The sequence below is a fragment of the Bos indicus genome, chromosome 10 (assembly GCF_029378745.1).
Source record: "Bos indicus isolate NIAB-ARS_2022 breed Sahiwal x Tharparkar chromosome 10, NIAB-ARS_B.indTharparkar_mat_pri_1.0, whole genome shotgun sequence".
NCBI classification, from domain to species: domain Eukaryota; kingdom Metazoa; phylum Chordata; class Mammalia; order Artiodactyla; family Bovidae; genus Bos; species Bos indicus.
Window position 1 is genome coordinate 75,486,181 of NC_091769.1, and position 18,380 is coordinate 75,504,560.

Below are 18,380 nucleotides of genomic sequence, written 5' to 3' on the forward strand. Positions count from 1 at the left end.
TGCTGAAAATGAGGTATGTACTCTGTGACCTAATCACATCTAACTAATATTAATGTGAAATAGTTCTGTTCTTGTTTGAGGCTCCAGCGGGAAGATCACAGAAACGCTAATAAAAGCTGCTGGCCGAGTGTGCAAGCTGGGAGGGGCCGCCCTAAAGCATTGTAACACTTATTATTTTATTCTTTTGGCATCCAATTATCAAGAGTAAGAAACATAAAAAGCATTCTCCAGCTTTCCAGCAATGTACTCTTAATCTGATTTCTTGGTGAATAAAGGCCGTCAAGGAATTCCCATGCTAATCAGCTCATGGATTAATGGATCTTTCTTTTAGAACAAATGTTAGCTCAAAGTACCTGTAAGTGTGGCCACGATGCCTCAAGGGTAGGTTCATCTTCTTCTGGATCAAATTCATTGCTGTCACTAGGAGGAAGAGTTCTGAATATATTGCAAGATACCTAAAAATAAACAAGTAGCAGAGTTAGCTGGAATGGAATCACCTCCTTGGCAGCCTTACACAAGGTCTTTGCGGCCAGCCAAAGGGAACCCAGATGACAAGAACACCACCAAACTGGAAGAAGACCCGGCTTTGAGGCCAGGACCAGCTCCAAGAAAAGCTGGGAAATACAGCAGTACCTTCCACCCTCTTGAACAGTATTCCTTGTGCTTACGATCTCCACCCCAGGCCTCTGTGATTTTATGCCTTCCATCAAAGCTTGTGCTTCATTACTTACCACTCAAGCAAGCTTCTCATTAATCAATTTACACTAAAATACAAGTAACTGCTAATGGGCTTCATGTATTTCCCTTCTCAGGCTTATTCACAATTTGCGGGTTTACAGTCATACTAATGGTAAATTTCAGGCATTTACAGAAAGCAAATCGGAAAAAATATTTCAGAACCTAGAGTCCTTACAATCATATCTAACCTGCTCTCAGCGGGTTTGTAAAATAGTAACAATGACCAGGGTAAGGTATCTGTGATACAAACTTCTATAAACCAGGTACTCCTTTACCATAGGAAATTTCCAAACTAAATCCTGGAGGCTCAAAGAATGGCCATGAGTTGACAACTGTTGAAACTGGGCCACGAAGAGACAGGAATTCATTATACTATTCTACTATTTCTGCACATAGTCCAAGATTTCTATGGTAAAATGCTTATTTTTTTAAATGCTGCTGCTACTATTTTGCAGTGACCTTCCCAGGGTTCCTTCCAATTTCTATTCTGTTTCTTGTTCTACTACTTATCTATCCTCTCCTAATGACTCAAATGCAGCCTCAAATTTAAAAATAAAACAGGGGTGGGGAGGGAATTCACTGGTGGTCCAACTGTTTGGACTCTGAGCTTTCACTACAGAGCGCAAGGGTACAACAGTTGTTTGGGGAACTAAGATCTTGGAGCCTTAAGGCCAACAAACAAACAAACACAAAAGAAACAAGGCAGGGATGGGTAGATATGGTACCAGAAGCCTTTGCTGAACTTTCTATATAATATAGAAAATACTAGGCTATAATATGTTGTTCTGAAAGAGGGGAAAAGAAAGGCTCATATAATCTGAATGTGTTTACTCATTCAACAAATAATTGTTAAGTGCTCATTATGAACTCACACTGTTCTGGGCACAGGGACAATAGAAGTGAATGAAGTAGATAAAAATCTGTGCCGTCCAGGAGTTTATATTCTAGTTTAAAGTCACAATTATCCCTATTTTCTAGATATGGTCACTGAACTCAGAAGTGTAAGCTATGGAAAGACTTGATTTTACTCTAAGTGCAATGGGAAGCCATTAGTGGATCTTAAACAGAAAAAGGATACAGTTCCATTTTTCCTTTTAAAACAATCCCTCTGGCAGCTATGTATAGAACAGACAGGAAGGGGACAAGTTAGAAGCCTATGAAAGAGTCAAGACATGATGATGGCTAGCAGAGAAGACAGAAACACAGATTCAAGTATCTTCTAGAGGTAGTATTTGCTGCTGGCTTGGAAGTACGGGGAGAACAAAAGGAAAGACTCGAGAAAGAGTCATAGACGTAAGGTCATTTACCCAAGATGAAAATGACTGGGAAAGGGAAACGTTTCCTTTGTTTGCTGGCTTTAGTGGGGACACCAGAGATCCATGTTAAAATATGTTAAAAGAGCAATATCCAGGAGCCAACCAGACACATGAACCTGTAAGCTCAGAGGTAGACAGGTCAGGACTGGAGATCTATACAGACTCATCAGCATGTAAAGATATTTGAAACCATGACATTAAGGGATCTTCTTGAAAGGAATAAATAGAAAGAAGGGAAAGGACCCTCAGATATCCAACATTTAGAAACCAGACATGGATGTGGGGGAGACAAGAAAGACAAATGGAAAGGAGTAGGAAGTAGGAGAAAAAAAAAAGATTTGAGTTTGAGGATCTTATGAGCTAGGAAAAATGAGTGTCTTAAGGAAAAAAAGATGACCAAGCAGCAAATGCTGCTGGATCCTCCTCCAGAGCAAAACCTACTGGATTCAGAAGCCCTATAAAGCGAGTACTATCATTACCCTCAATTTGCCATTGAGGAAATAAAGGCACAGGTGTTGAGAGCTGAGGTTATCGTTAGTAACCAGCAGTTATGACTGAACCCAACCTGTCAGGCTCCACCCCAGTGTTCTAAAAAAGTGGGTAGTCTAACTCTTTTGCACTTCTTTAGCTTAAATGACTGAAAAATAAAATTATCATTGTAGAATATTTTTGCAGGAACTAACTACAGCATGTATAGCACACAGTTACTTTACTTTCATCCCTTCTAACGATTAGAAATTATGTTTACAAAGAAACCAGTGACTTTTCAGATAATCATCAATCAATGATTTCTCTTCAACCAGCCATTCATACTGTGTAATCAAAAGAGCAAAAATCTTTTAATTACTTGCTTTCGAATCTTCATTCAACTATGCGTTTATTGCAGAAACTGAGTTTCCATCTCAACTACATCATTTATATTTATTGTACTCTGGAACAAGTTTTATCTTCCTTCCCACAAGATGCAAAAGTAAAACACAGAAGGAAGGACAACTACATTCCAATAAAGATTAATTTATAAAAAGAAAGAGAAAAGAGAGAGAAAAGAAACACACTTTCTATAGTAAAAAAAAAAAATCTGGGTAAAAAGACACAGAAACTTCTGTTCCTCTGTATTCTTTGACATTCAAACTCTTTCACGGTGAGGAAATACTGGGCTGCAGCAAATATTTGCTTACATATTTGTCTCTTCCCACTAATTAGGAATATGCAATGTCATATTCACACTGGTTTTCTTGGCACATATGAGTCTTCCAATAAATGTTCATAAAATAAAGTTTTGGATATATAATACAACTGTATGTTTTTGCTTTAACCAAATTTCAATCTAAATTTTTGAGTGATTTAAATAAGCCTAGGTTATTTAACCTAAGATGTTTAGCTTTGCACAGTGTTCTAAGCCTCTCTTTTGGCCAAAGCTTCATCTCTCAATTATTGTCACATCAAAAGAATGCTGAATTGTATAACCAATCCAAACAACAAAGAATTCTAAAGGCATGTACATGTCACTTAGCCACACAACGCCATTCTTCAGATCCGCCTTCCTTACAATGCTTTACTTAGTACTCCTGAACATTCACCATGAGTAATGAGGAAGCAAGGATCTATTGGGCTGAACAATTAATAGCCAACTCAACTAATTAAGTAGTTGTCTAGAACAAATGGAAAGCAAATCAAGTCAGCCTTTCACTCTGCCTGGCACATCATAGTTGCTTAATAAAAATGTCATGACTGAATGAACCATTGTTCCCATCCTTGAGAATCTATTCTAAGAAACTAATCTAAGACTGAAAAAACTATTTAGTCATTTGCAACATTCTCCAAAAAGTGTAAAATTGGAAATAACCTTTAAGTCCAACATTAGAGAAGCACATCGATTCAGTAGAACACTGTACAGGATTAAAGTTAATCATTATATTGAAGCACAAAGAGATGTCAGAAATAAAGATTTAGGGGGAAAGATGATGTGACTATAATGAAAGTGAAAGTCGCTCAGTCGTGTCTGATTCTTTGCAACCCCATGGACTATACAGTCCATGGAATTCTCCAGGCCAGAATACTGGCGTGGGTAGCCTTTCCCTTCTCTAGAGGATCTTCCCATCCCAGTGATGGAACACAAGTCTTCTGTACTGCAGGAGAATTCTTTACCCACTGAGCCACAAGGGAAGCCCCAAAATACTGGAGTGGGTAGCCTATCTCTTCTCCAGCGGAAGTTCCCGACCTAGGAATCAAACCGGGGTCTCCTGCATTGCAGGTGCATTCTTTACCAACTGAGCTCTAATGCTGTCAACTGTAACTATACAGATAAGAGCAGATATGGATAACTCAGGTGGCGCTAATGGGAAAGAATCTGTCTGCCAGTGCAGGAGGTACAAGAGACACACGTTCCATTCCTGGACCAGGAAGATTGCCTGAAGAAGGAAATGGCAACCCACTCCAGTATTCTTGCCTGGAGAATCTCGTGGACAAAGGAGCCTAACAGGCTACAGTCCATGGGGTCAAAAACAGTCGGAAACGACTGATCACACAGCACAACAACTAAAAATAAATTAAGAAAAGCTGTATTAAAGTAAGAGGAATATGGATGAAATTCAGTAGCTGCTATTCATTCTCTTGGGATACACCAAATAAGTTCTAAATGCATAAAAAGCCTAAGTTAGAGACATGAGGTATGTGCATTATGCCTTTAATTTCAAAATAAAAACAAGCTCTTGAATTTGTTTGAAAAAGATTATGATTGTCAGGAAAGTTAAAAATCAGAGCCTCTCACAATGTCTAGGATCTACCTCATGAATGAATGGTTGAAGGAATGAATGAATGGACCAGGTGAACTATACAGCTGAGCTGCAAAATCATGAGTTTAAAATTGGGTCATCCTTGGATGAAAGTGAGGAGACAGTTCTCTAAATTCCTCAAGTCTTAGCCAGCACTGTGTATGTGTGAGTCCAACTTGGGAAACGACCCAGTTGCCTTCATCAGATTTCCAAAAGACTTCCAGATTCTAAAATGGTTTAAAACCACTGTTCAAAATAATAAATATGCCTCCATTAAATCTTCCTTTATCATGGCAGTCACTTCTGATTTACAGCCCAGGTTTTAAAAGGACTATTAAGTAGGTAACAATTAAATAGGTACCTAATAGAAGCTTTGCCAACAAAGGTCCATCTAGTCAAAGCTATGGTTTTTCCAGTGGTCATGTATGGATGTGAGAGTTGGAGTATAAAGAAAGCTGAGTGCCAAAGAATTGATGCTTTTGAACTGTGGTGTTGGAGAAGGCTCTTGGGAGTCCCTTGGACTGCAAGGAGATCCAACCAGTCCATCCTAAAGGAGATCAGGTGTTCATTGGAAGGTGTCCTGGTGTTCATTGGAAGGACAGATGTTGAAGCTGAAACTCCAATACTTTGGCCACCTGATGCAAAGAGCTGGCTCATTTGAAAAGTCTCTGATGCTGGGAAAGACTGAGGACAGGAGGAGAAGGAGACAACAGAGGGTGAGATGGTTGGATGGCATCACCAACTCAATGGACATGAGTTTGGGTGAACTCAGGCAGTTGGTGATGGACAGGGAGGCCTGATGTGCTATGGTTCATGGGCCCACAAATAGTCGGGCATGACTGAGCGACTGAACTGAACAGAAGCAGAAGATATTAAGAAGAGGTGGCAAGAATATACAGAAGAACTATACAAAAAAGATCTTCATGACCCAGATAATCATGATGGTGTGATCACTCACCTACAGCCAGACATCCTGGAATGCAAAGTCAAGTGAGCCTTAGGAAGCAACACCATGAACAAAGCTAGTGGAGGTGATGGAATTCCAGTTGAGCTATTTCAAATCCTAAAAGATGAGGCTGTGAAAGTGTTGCACTCAATATCCCAGCAAGTTTGGAAAACTCAGCAGTGGCCACAGGACTGGAAAAGGTCAGTTTTCATTCTAATCCCAAAGAAAGGCAATGCCAAAGAATGCTCAAACTACCACACAATTGCACTCATCTCACATGCTAGTAAAGTAATGCTCAAAATCCTCCAAACCAGGCTTCAACAGTACATGAACCGTGAAGTTCCAGATGTTCAAGCTGGTTTTAGGAAAGGCAGAGGAACCAGAGATCAAATTGCCAATACCCACTGGAACGTTGAAAAAGCAAGAGAGTTCCAAAAAACCATCTACCTCTGTTTTATTGACCATGCCAAAGTCTTTGACTGTGTGGATCACAACAAACTGGAAAATTCTTCAAGAGATGGGAATACCAGACCATCTGACCTGCCTCTTGAGAAATACATATGCAGGTCAGGAAGCAACAGTTAAAACCAGACACGGAACAACAGACTGGTTCCAAATCTAGAAACTAGTTATGTCAAGGCTGTATACTGTCACCCTGTTTATTTAACTTATATGCAGAGTACATCATGAGAAACGCTAGCTGAGTGAAGCAAAAACTGGAACTAAGATTACCAGGAGAAATATTAATAACCTCAGATATACAGGTCACACCACCCTTATGGCAGAAAGTAAAGAAGGACTAAAGAGCCTCTTGATGAAAGTAAAAGAGGAGAGTGAAAAAGTTGGCTTAAAACTCAACATTCAGAAAACTAAGATCAATGCATCTGGTCCCATCACTTGATGGCAAATAGATGGGGACACAATGGAAAGAGTGACAGACTTTATTTGGCGTGGGGGGGGGGGGGGCGGGCTCCAAAATCACTGTAGATGGTGACTGCAGCCATGAAATTAAAAGACACTTGCTCCTTGGAAGGAAAGTTATGACCAACCTAGATAGCATATTAAGAAGGAGAGCCATTACTTGGCCAACAAAGGTCTGTCTAGTCAAAGCTATGGTTTTTCCAGTAGTCATGTATGGATGTGAGAGTTGGACCATAAAGAAAGCTGAGTGCCGAAGAACTGATGCTTTTGAACTGTGGTGTTGGAGAAGACTCTTGAAAGTCCCTTGGACTGCAAGGAGACCAAACCAGTCCATCCTAAAGAAAATCAGTCCTGAATATTCATTGGAAGAACTGATGTTGAAGCTGAAACTCCAATACTTTGGCCACCTGATGCGAAGAGCTGACTCATTTGAAAAGACCGTGATGCTGGGAAAGATTAAAGGGGGGAACAGAAGGGGACGACAGAGGATGAGATGGTTGGATGGCATCACCGACTCAATGAACATGAGTTTGAGTAAACTCCAAGAGCTGGTGACCAACAGGGAGGCCTGGCATGCTGCAGTCCATGGGGTCACAGAGTCAGACACTACTGAGCGACTGAACTGAACTGGCAGCTGCGTGCTTAGGCAAATGTATCATGACCACAAGTAGCCACCAGCATCATTCCTCACTGCATAGAAAACTTTAAAGCATCTATGTAGCTAGATTAAAATGCATTCAGGTCTTTATAAAGTCACAAACTGTCACTATTAATACATTTTTAATAACCAGAAATGAACAAAAGTTTTTAAAGTATACTATCTCTATTTTATTTTAATCTATACTGGGGTCAATGCAATGAAAAAAATTAAGAAACAAGTGTCTTTGAGGTAAGTTTAATTCATTTTCATTTCAACAATATTAAAATAAACACTGAAAGTTGGACCAAACTAAAGGCTTGAAGGCATTGGCCTGGTCTCTAGAAAGCAGTGATAAGGATAGAAAGCAAAGTGGGGGGAATGGAAGGAATAGGTATTAAATCTGGATGTTAAAACTTCTGCTCACAGACAGAAAACCTAGGGTAGGTGATTCCACCAAGATGTTTTTAGAATCAGATCTTGTTAGAGACTAGTAAGGTGATGGAATTCCAGCTGAGCTATTTAAAATCCTAAAATATGATGCTGTTAAAGTGCTGCACTCAACATGCAACAAATTTGGAAACTCACCAGTGGCCACAGGACTGGAAAAGGTCAGTTTTCATTCCAATTCCAAAGAAGGGTAGTGCTAAAGATTGTTCAAACTACCAGACAATTGCATTCATTTCTCATGCTAGCAAAGTTAGAGTCAAAATTCTTCAAGCTAGGCTTCAGCAGTACATGAACCGAGAACTTCCAGATGTACAAGCTGGGTTTAGAAAAGGGAAAGGAACCAGAGATCAAATCCAACATTTGCTGGTTCGTACAGAAAACAAGGGAATTCCATAAAAACATCTACTTCTGCTTCATTGACTACACTAAAGCCTTTGACTGTGTGGATCACAACAAACTGTGGAAAATTCTTAAAGAGATGGGAATACAAGACCATCTTATCTGTCTCTTGAGAAACCTGTACGCAAGTCAAGAAACAACACTTAGAAACTTACATGGAACAGATAACTGGTTCAAAATAGGAAAAGGAATACAAGGCTATGTATTGTCACTTTATTTAACTTAACACGCAGAGTACATCATGTGAAATGCCAAGAGAAATATCAATAACCTCAGATGTACAGATGATACTACTCAAAGAGCAAAAAGTAAAGAGGAATTAAGGAGCTTCTTGATGAAGGTGAAAAGAGGAGAGTGAGAAAACTGGTTCAAAACTCAACATTAAAAAAACTAAGATCATGGCACCCAGTCTCATTACTTCATGGCAAACGGATGGGGGAAAAGTACAAGCTGTGACAGATTTTATTTTCTTGGGTTACAAAATCACTGCAGACAGTAACTACAGCCACGAAATTAAAAGATGATTGCTCCTTGGAAGGAAAGCAATGGCAAACCTAGACAGTGTATTAAAAAAGCAGAGACATCATTTTGCCAGCAAAGGTCTGTATAGTAAAAGAAGCTATAGCTTTTCCAGTAGTCATAAACAGATGTGAGAGCTAAAGCTGAGCTTAGAAGAAATGATACCTTCAAACCATGGTGTTGGAAAAGACTTCTGAACGTCCCATGAATTCCAAGATCAAACCAGTCAGTACTAAAGGAAATCAACCCTGAATATTCATTGGAAAGACTGATGCTGTAGCTGAAGCTCCAATACTCTGGCTATCTGATACAAAGGGCCAACTCACTGGAAGAGACCCTGATGCTGGGAATGACTGAAAGCAAAAGGAGAAGAGGGCAGCAGAGGATGAAAGATTGGATAGCATTCCCAACTCAATGGACATGAATTTGCACAAACTCCAGGAGACAGTGAAGGACAGGGAAGCCAGGCGTGCTGCAGTCCATAGGTTCGCAAATAGTCGGGACATGACTGAGCAACGTAACAGCAACAAAAAAACCCAGTTCCACTGTAGGAAATCAGAAAAGTGAGGTCCTAAGAGCTTGTGAGTTTTTCAAGGTAAAAGTGCCATGATCTGTCAGAGGGTTCTTGGGGTTCTTTGTTTGACACCTCACCTCTACCACCACCCCTGAGGACCATGTATGGACCTGCCTTCTTTATATCTCTCTTTCTTCCCTGATTCCCCTCACCAGACTCTGTTTTCCCATCACCCTCTTCTCAGGTTTCTGGTCTGCCAGTGGCCTTCAATGACATGCACGGACACTCTTTTTCTGAGAGCATTCAGACTCAAGCTGATGCCCTTACCCGGCACTAACACAGAAATAAAGCAAGCTCTGCATCCCTGATGTCTGGTTCACAGCCCCATCATCAAACATCTGGATGACTGCAAGTTTCGTCTCTGGTGTTTCTCCTCCTCACGTCCCTTCTCACCTTGCCCAGTTAGCTTCTGAGTCCCTCTAGGGCTCTTTACTCATTTCTGAAAGCATGGGCATGTGTGTGGTCAGTCGCTCAGTGGTGTCCAATTCATTAGGACCCTATGGACTACAGCCCACCAGGCTCCTCTGTCCATGTAATGCTCCAGGCAAGAATGCTGGAGTGGGTTGCCATTCTCTTCATCAGAGCATCTTCCTGACCCAGGGATTGAACCGGGGTCTCCTGCTTTGCAGGCAGATTCTTTACCACTGAGCCATCTGGGAATCCCTAATTTCTGAATGCCTAGAGCCTAATATAGAAAAAAATGGAAATAAATAGGGTTTCCAGATAAAATACAGGTTACCAGTTAAGTCTGAGTTTCACATAAACAGTTTTTTGGTCAAATACATCCCACACACTACATGGGGACTAAAAAAGGTTATTCACTGTTCATCTGAAATTCAAATTGAAGTAGGTGCCCTGTATTTTTATTTCCTAAATCCAACAGCCCTAAAATAATACTAATGTTAATTAAGAATCTACCAGTTACAACTCAGTTACAACTCAAAACTGGCACTGTAACACACTGGGGAAGAGGGTGAAAGCGGGAGATGCTAGGCAAGGCCTAGGACCGGACAGCAGCTTGCTTTGAGGGACTGGCTGCTTTCTTATTTTTCAGTTCTTTGGTTTCCCGCTGATTGCTGTTAACTTCGGTGTAAAGAAATAAATTTTGAAGTCTTGACCAAATGTGAAAGAGAAGACTAAAAAGTTTCTAAGTACATAGCCCATCTAGCAAAAGAAGAAGTGTTTAGGCATATTTTCAACAGTTTTTGATTAAACAACTTATTTCATTTTAACCTGCAATATTAAAATACAACTACTAGCATTTTAAATAATTTATTAAATTACTGCAGGAAAACTCAATATCCTCAATCTCTTTCTCTCCATAGAAACTACTAACTTTACACCATGATTTTGGTTGACACCTTGCCATTGTTATTGCTTAAGGAAAATAACTAGCCTAGCATAAAAAAACAGAATGTGGAAGCACCTAGTAACTACTAAATATCTCCCAGGATTAATAATGAACAAAACAGAAGGTAAGGATAATACAGTTGAGTACTGCTTTAAAAAAAAAAATACCTACTTAACTTAAAGGAATATTAAAAAGTACTTTTTAAAGGTATTAAAGGAATACTTTTTATTTCCTTTGGTTATATATTTGTTAGCACTATTAATATTTAAGGCTTGCGGAAACCAGGCATGTAATGTGGTCAGGGACACTTCCACCACAGTATAACAAGGTAACTTAAATTATCTTCCCTGTGCTTTAAAACAATACTTTCTAGATGATTAAGTGTCATCTTTCTTTGATAAAAGCAAGTGAACTAATTAACATCAGAAAGGTTTCTCCCCCTTTCATCTGTGAAACTGTAATTTCAAATACTTATGCAATACTAGCTGTAAATACAAAAAATGACATCATAACTATAAAATAAATTTTCTTGGGATTACATCTAAGAAGTAAGTTTTCTAACAAAAAAGAGCTACATGATGTTAAGCAGAGAACATTCAAGCAAAATTCAAAATGCCATTATTCCTCTAGCACTCCTCTAGCAAAATTTGTATCAAGACCCCATGCAAGTAACAATTCCAATAATACCCCTGAGTTTTTTCATCCAGTTCTTCGTTTATCATTCCATAATCTATCATGTATTAAAAACAAACAAATGATTTAATCAAGTATTTATAAGCAGAGGCAGGACCCAGGAAACTCAATGTTGAAGCTAGGTCATCACGCATTATTCTCATAGTATTCTGTGGTAGCTCAAAAGATGTATCTAAATAGATACACTAAATCGAAAGAAAATTTCATAGTAGTTCATCAACATCTGCCATGTATGCCATTTTTAAAAATAATCACATCCAAAATAAAAATGTAAACAAAACTTACTTTAAATCTATAAATCAGACATTTGAACAGAGAAGACTGATTTCCAAACATACTAGAATTTGTATTAAACATTCAAACTCTAAGAAATAAAATTCTAACAAAATTTGCTTAGGTACACCTTACTATGCTATATAATTTTTGTAACATAAAAGTAACAACATATACATATATAGTGTCAAGTTACTTTTGGTAACACCAGATTTAAGAATTCTTAGTGATCCCAATTATAAAGAACCTTCCAAACCTGACTCTCAGCCCCTTTTAATTACACGTAAATAAAAATAAAGGGGGAAATCCCAAAGCATCTGTAATTATGCTCAAGAAAATTGCAGAAGATAAACTATCTTTTTAACTCATGCTCTGATTAGGAAACAAATGGCAACATTTTAAACTTTCAATTAGCACTTAATTTAATTCACTGGCAATCCCTTCAATCAATGTTTTGAAAGACAAACTATGTCTTTTAATTATAATAAATCTCCTGTAGTCTCCACTTCAGACTAGGCACAAATTTTCTTTTTAAACCTCACTGTCTACATGAATGGACAAGGCTGTTTAAAACTTATCTAACTCATGGAATCATTAAAATCTGTTATTCTAACATAAAGACAAGTCCTTAACACTAATTCTAAAGAGGAGAAATTAAATCAGTATAACAACTTCTTAGATTACAGGTGTCATTTTATTCTCTAATATATTAAATATGGTAAGTGTCAATGAAATTAGAAGTTTCAGACAAGCATTTCCATAAGTTAGCATTCCAGACATGCTCATTAGAATATGATTCCTTGAACCAAAACCACCTCCACGCAGGTCACAAGCACAGGTCTTAGCAACACAGTAAGGACTAAAATACTGCGACACGTAGGTGTGTCAAGCTACTCCAGTAAGGCTGTTCACATTTGTATCATAAAATCATCTTGTGGACAAAGCTCTATACCTTTCAGAACACATTCACCAAACCAGAACCAAGACAGAGAGCACTGTTTTCGTGTGACTAAGAAATATGCCCGTGAGACAGTTGTGCAGTTTGTTTTACAAGATCCAGAAATCTAAAAGAGGATTTAAAAGATTTCTAAAGTCAACGATTACAACCTAATTATTGTTACCCCTTCACCATCATATTTTAAATCTGTATTAACAGGGCTTTCTAGGACATAGCAGCTATTCTATTGAAACTGATTTCTGAAATGAGGCAGAAAGAACATTTTAAAATGATAAAAAAAATTTTTAAAGCTTAGCAATCAGTTGAAGAAAGAGAGTAACAAATAACAAAACAAACAAACAACAAAAGGAAGCTTAAAAACTTATGTTGCCCAATCAGAGTTTTTAAATACACAGCCAAACTCAAAAGATTAGAGTAATAGAAATCTTAGGCATTTTCCTAACTCACAAGGATACCAACATTTTTACTTACATCAATATTTCCTTAATCAAGTTTTCCTTTCAAAATCTACTAGGTACACACACTATTCAGATTACACAGACTGGGGGAAAAAAAAAACAACAACCTGTTTTCACTGATGTTATTACTACTGCTGGTGGTGGTGGCAGTAGTTGATAACTGTTATGATCAACAGATATAACTGGATTTTTCTGAAAATAATTTGACCCCTTTAGACAATCGGTTTCTAGAAGGATCAGAGCACTGACAGCTGTATAGGAAGAAAGGAATCCGTCCATGAGAGATCAAGGACAGACAATCAACAGAACTTGAATACAGATCAAATACAAGTACCAGGTGCAGTTCTGAGGAATAACATCAACACTTAGCTACAAGGAGACGAAAGGGAGAAAGTGTGGGAAGGACAGGCCGTTGTTTTTTGCTCCACTCTCTCTGACCTACGCCCATCAGAAGACTGCAAAGACCAGTGGCAGGAAAAGAGACTGGGAGGGTAGCGGGGTGCAAGGGAAAGAGGAAGACATCTGAGCTGAACCCCTCCATGTACACTTACATAAAGTTCAAAATCTTGGAAAACTAACTGGAAGAGAGGATTTAAACCCACAAAATTGGTGCTCTTACTCAGTATCGCACCCGTCGTACTAAAATGGGAGACCTGTATGAGAGGGTGGCAGTGAGCAGTGGGCTCCCCTACAGTGAGACTGGCTGGGCTATTCCTCACCACAGCCATCCTTTCATCCCCCCAGGAATGCTCCTTTTATTGGTGCCTTTGGATCTTTTCTCTTAGGCTTATCTAATTCTCTAGAAAAGAAGCATACATCTCTAGAATAGTGGCATAAAGGATCTGGGAGCTGAGTGGGGAAGAGGGTTAAGGATCTTTTCACTCAATACGCTTCCCTGCTTTCAGAAAGGTACTGCTGCTTGGAACCAATGTCCCTGAGTTCGGATTCCCTCCAGTTTAGCCTCTCCAGAGAGTAACCCTCAGCCTTCTGCTGCGGGTTGGGAGGAGCAGTCATCTGGCTGCCTGGTTTGGGAGAAGCAGTTCCAGCTATATCTTATACAGACTGTCCACCAAGTCTGTTTTCACCCCAAGCACCCTTACTTTGAAAAGTACCTTTCTGCACCTTCTGGAGTTAATGCAGTGGGAGCTGGCAATTTCCAAACTATTGTTGCTACAGACCAGAATCAGCTTTCTCTAATCAGCCTTGGTAGTGATCACCAGGTCATTTGCTTTATGGTTTCCAAAATGTTGATTCTGAGATCTCTCCGTTTCACTTTTTTCCTGTGGGTTTTATTTCCTTTCAGTAATTTCAATGTGGTTTCAGAGATAAAGGAAGTAGACATATGTGTTCAGTTCAGTCACTCAGTCGTGTCCGACCCTTTGCGACCCTATGAATTGCAGCACACCAGGCCTCCCTGTCTATCACCAACTCCCGGAGTTCACTCAAACTCACGTCCATCAAGTCGGTGATGCCATCCAGCCATCTCATCCTCTGTCGTCCCCTTCTCCTCCTTCCCCCAATCCCTCCCAGCATCAGAGTCTTTTCCAGTGAGTCAGCTCTTCACATGAGGTGGCCAAAGTACTGGAGTTTCAGCTTTAGCATCATTCCTTCCAAAGAAATCCCAGGGCTGATCTCCTTCAGAATGGACTGGTTGGATCTCCTTGCAGTCCAAGGGACTCTCAAGAGTCTTCTCCAACACCACAGTTCAAAAGCATCAATTCTTTGGCACTCAGCTTTCTTCACAATCCAACTTTCACATCTTCTATGACTACTGGAAAAACCATAGCCTTGACTAAAAGGACCTTTGTTGGCAAAGTAATGTCTCTGCTTTTGAATATGCTATCTAGGTTGGTCATAACTTTCCTTCCAAGGAGTAAGCGTCTTCAAATTTCATGGCTGCAATCACCATCTGCAGTGATTTTGGAACCCAAAAAAATAAAGTCTGACACTGTTTTTCCACTGTTTCCCCATCTATTTCCCATGAAGTGATGGGACCAGATGCCATGATCTTCGTTTTCTGAATGTTGAGCTTTAAGCCAACTTTTTCATTCTCCACTTTCAGTTTCATCAAGAGGCTTTTTAGTTCCTCTTCACTTTCTGCCATAAGGGTAGTGTCATCTGCATATTTGAGGTTATTGATATTTCTCCCGGCAATCTTGATTCCAGCTTGTGCTTCTTCCAGCCCAGCGTTTCTCATGATGTACTCTGCATATGTGCATATGTTCAATTCCTGCTATTTACTCAAAAGTTAGCCATCATTTCCTACAAAACTATTTCTTCCATTAATAACTTCTGCAAATTCAAGCAATTTAATTTTCTTAGGCTAATACATCAATCCTCCATTAGTGGGAAAGAATCCAGTAGAAGGTCAAGAAAATTAAATGGCAACTGCTCTGACCTGAGCCAAAGAAAAGTGAGAGACCCCCACATCAAGTTTTCTTTCTCAGAATTAGCAGCAATCACAGTAAAACGTCTTAGTGTGAAGCAGAACAGAAAGCAAAGCACATTCTGGGTTTCTTGGAATATTAAATACAGAAGTCAATGAATGCCTCAAAGTCATCAATTTCACCCAAGGAACACATATCTCAAAAGAGAGATGATCACTAAATCTCAAGGTGGAGCAAGCTGAATCCTCAGCAGGAAGTTCCTGTCTGTTTTCTGTCACCTTTTCTACTATGATTTCGTTTCCAAGGCCCTAGGATGTCCTTAACTCCATTATTTCCAGTTGTGCAATTCTCAGTAGATCTCAAATTCACTCTAGTCAAAACCAATCACATCCTCCACCACCCCATAAAAGAGAATTCTCCTTTCACCTTCCTTATTCTAACTCTTAAAAATTTTCTTTAACTCTTCCTCTTCGTTATCTGCTTTATGCAACTTATCAAGAAGTCATTTTAGTTATTCCTTCATAATGTCTCTTGGAGTTAATGGTGGTGTTACTTCTAATAGTGGAAATTTGCAAGCAGCTTAAATGTCTTCCAAATGGGAAAACAGCTAAGCTGTTTTATAAAACAATGCTGTATCTACAAGATGTAGTATGAGGCAGACATTAGAATGATGTTTTTAAAAGATATTTAACTACATGAAAGCATGTTTGCATCATAATTCTAAATAAAAATTTTAATAGAAATTATACATATAGTAAGATTAGAAAAAAAATTTAACAAGGGAAAACATGAAACAGGAAATTTTCCTTAGTGACAGCAATGTTCTAGATTTAGGGTTATGGTTACATGAGTATATAGAATTGTTAAATTCACTGAACATTCACTGCCTAAGCTCTACTCTTAAAATTATATTCCATATATCTTAAAAAAATTTTTTTACTTAAGGGAAAAATCTCATTTTAAAAAAACTGATAGGAGGAAACTTGCCAAAATGTGGGCAATAATTGAATTTAAATAATGAAACTACAGATCATTTTTCCCTCTGGTTCCTGAACTTTCTTTGATGAGCACAGAAAAACATAGAGAAGATGGGGAGTTTCTTTACATATTCTTCTCTAGTTCCTCTTCCTCTGCCACCATTGCACAGGACTGGGACAATAGTCCTCTGCCACTGGCCATGGTGGGTTGAATCGGCCCACTGAAAAGCTACACAAAGGAGCTGGCAGGAAGCTCTCTTTGTGGGGTAGGAGAAAGAAAAATAAGAATATCATTTACATTTCACCTCCTATTCAAAAACCTTAGCAACTTCCTGCTTGCCATCCACGAGATTAAGCCTACTCTCCCCTACTTAGCCTGCCAAGACCTCTGTAATCTAGAGCCATCCCTGCAGCTTCATCTCATTTCCCACAAATTCCAACCATGAACCCTCCACTCCCATTAGGCTTCTATTTCAAGACTAGACTTTGCTCAAAGAGGCAACTTTTTACCTGCTGACACGCTGACAATAATGTCAAATTTATTCTCTCTAGAGTCTATTATCCCCACACGAACCATCACAGGGAAATATTTCCCACAGAGAGACAACTATATTGCACCGTCTCCAAAATTGGAAATGTAGCAGTGAATCCAAAAGTGAAGATTGTTGATATTAAATCTTGGAATCCAAAAATAGAGGTGTAAACACTGCAATAGTCATGGTGCTTGCTGTGTATAAATACAGAGCAGGCTGTCCTGCTGTTGGCAGTCGCGCACTCACACCCCACACTCAGGCTCGCCCTGTGACACCAGGTTTTCAGTGCGTTTCATTATGCACGGACTGCAGGTCCGAACATCCCAGAAAGGTACTCAAACTGCTCAATTAAGTGATTCCAGTAACAATCACAGTGCCCAAGTTGATAAAACAATAACAACACGGGGCTTTTTTGAGAACACATATGGTCTTTTAACATCTGCTTTCAACGCTTTACTTTCAAAATCAGCCAGTGCTAAAGGAATAATTAAACCTCTTGAATTTTGAATTAAAAAAACACACAAAACACTGGAGGCTCCTAATGGGGCATTTCTGGCTACTGAGTATGTGTTCTTACATAAAATTACTGAAGATAAACAGGAAACTGCCCAAACTGTCACTGCCCCTTACTCTGTGTCTGTGTGTAATTCTCTGGTCTCTGTGACCCCTCATTAGGAAAATAAAAGCCCTGAGCTAGAGGGTGAGCAGCGAAAACAAAAACACACCTGACCTACCTCTGACCAGAGATGAACATCACTCTTTACCAGATACTACTCTTCATAATAAGCTGAGTAAGACACGCCACTCCAGCCAGCCAGCCCCGCCTCACCAGCCTCACAGAGGCGTGCCAGCCCCGTCTCGGAGGGGGAGGCAAAAGCGTGGGTGTAAGTTCCTCAGAAAAAAAACGAGAGAGGGTTCTAGGGGCACTGTGTACCAACCCTTTTAGCTTCCATTTAAAATGTGCTCTTAAAGACCACTGCCTTCCAATTATTTTATCCTTCAAATTACTACACATGCTTTCCAGAATAGGGCATAAGAGACACCCCGCTTTGTTCCTGACGATACAAAACTCCATTTTCTAGCACCTCACCTACTGTCTAAATTTTTCTAACTTCTCAGAGAAAAATCCAAAAGTCCCACAAAAGAAAGAGGCTGGGGTTATTCCAGAATGTTCTACCCTATTCTCATAAAAGGCTTAACTTCTTCAGGAAGGGAAAATCCACAGTATGCCCGTGTAAGCACCTGCCCAGCCCCCCACTCTGTTTGTAACCTACATTTCTGGAGTGCCAGGAAATATCATACTCTCCAAAATACCTTGCTTGTCCATTTTATGAAAAAATAAACTTGCTCTCCAACTCACCAGATAGTTATGCCCAGTCCTATTTCTACTCAGAAACATCCTCTCTTCTCTGTGTCACCCCTGCCGTCCTCTCCTGGCACTGCTCTTCCCTGAATTCTGCCTCAGGCTCTGGTCTT

The 18,380-nt window shown here is 39.5% G+C and overlaps 1 protein-coding gene across 4 annotated transcripts in view; it reads right to left on the reverse strand.

The window, feature by feature from the left end:
* Positions 1 to 18,380, reverse strand: part of PPP2R5E (protein phosphatase 2 regulatory subunit B'epsilon) — a 160,097-nt gene that overhangs the window by 44,580 nt on the left and 97,137 nt on the right. For all 4 annotated transcript variants that reach the window (XM_019969030.2, XM_019969031.2, XM_019969029.2 and 1 more), the window contains one exon: positions 354 to 455. In XM_019969030.2, coding sequence (XP_019824589.1) covers positions 354 to 455 — 102 coding nt within the window. The remainder of the gene's footprint in view (positions 1 to 353; positions 456 to 18,380) is intronic.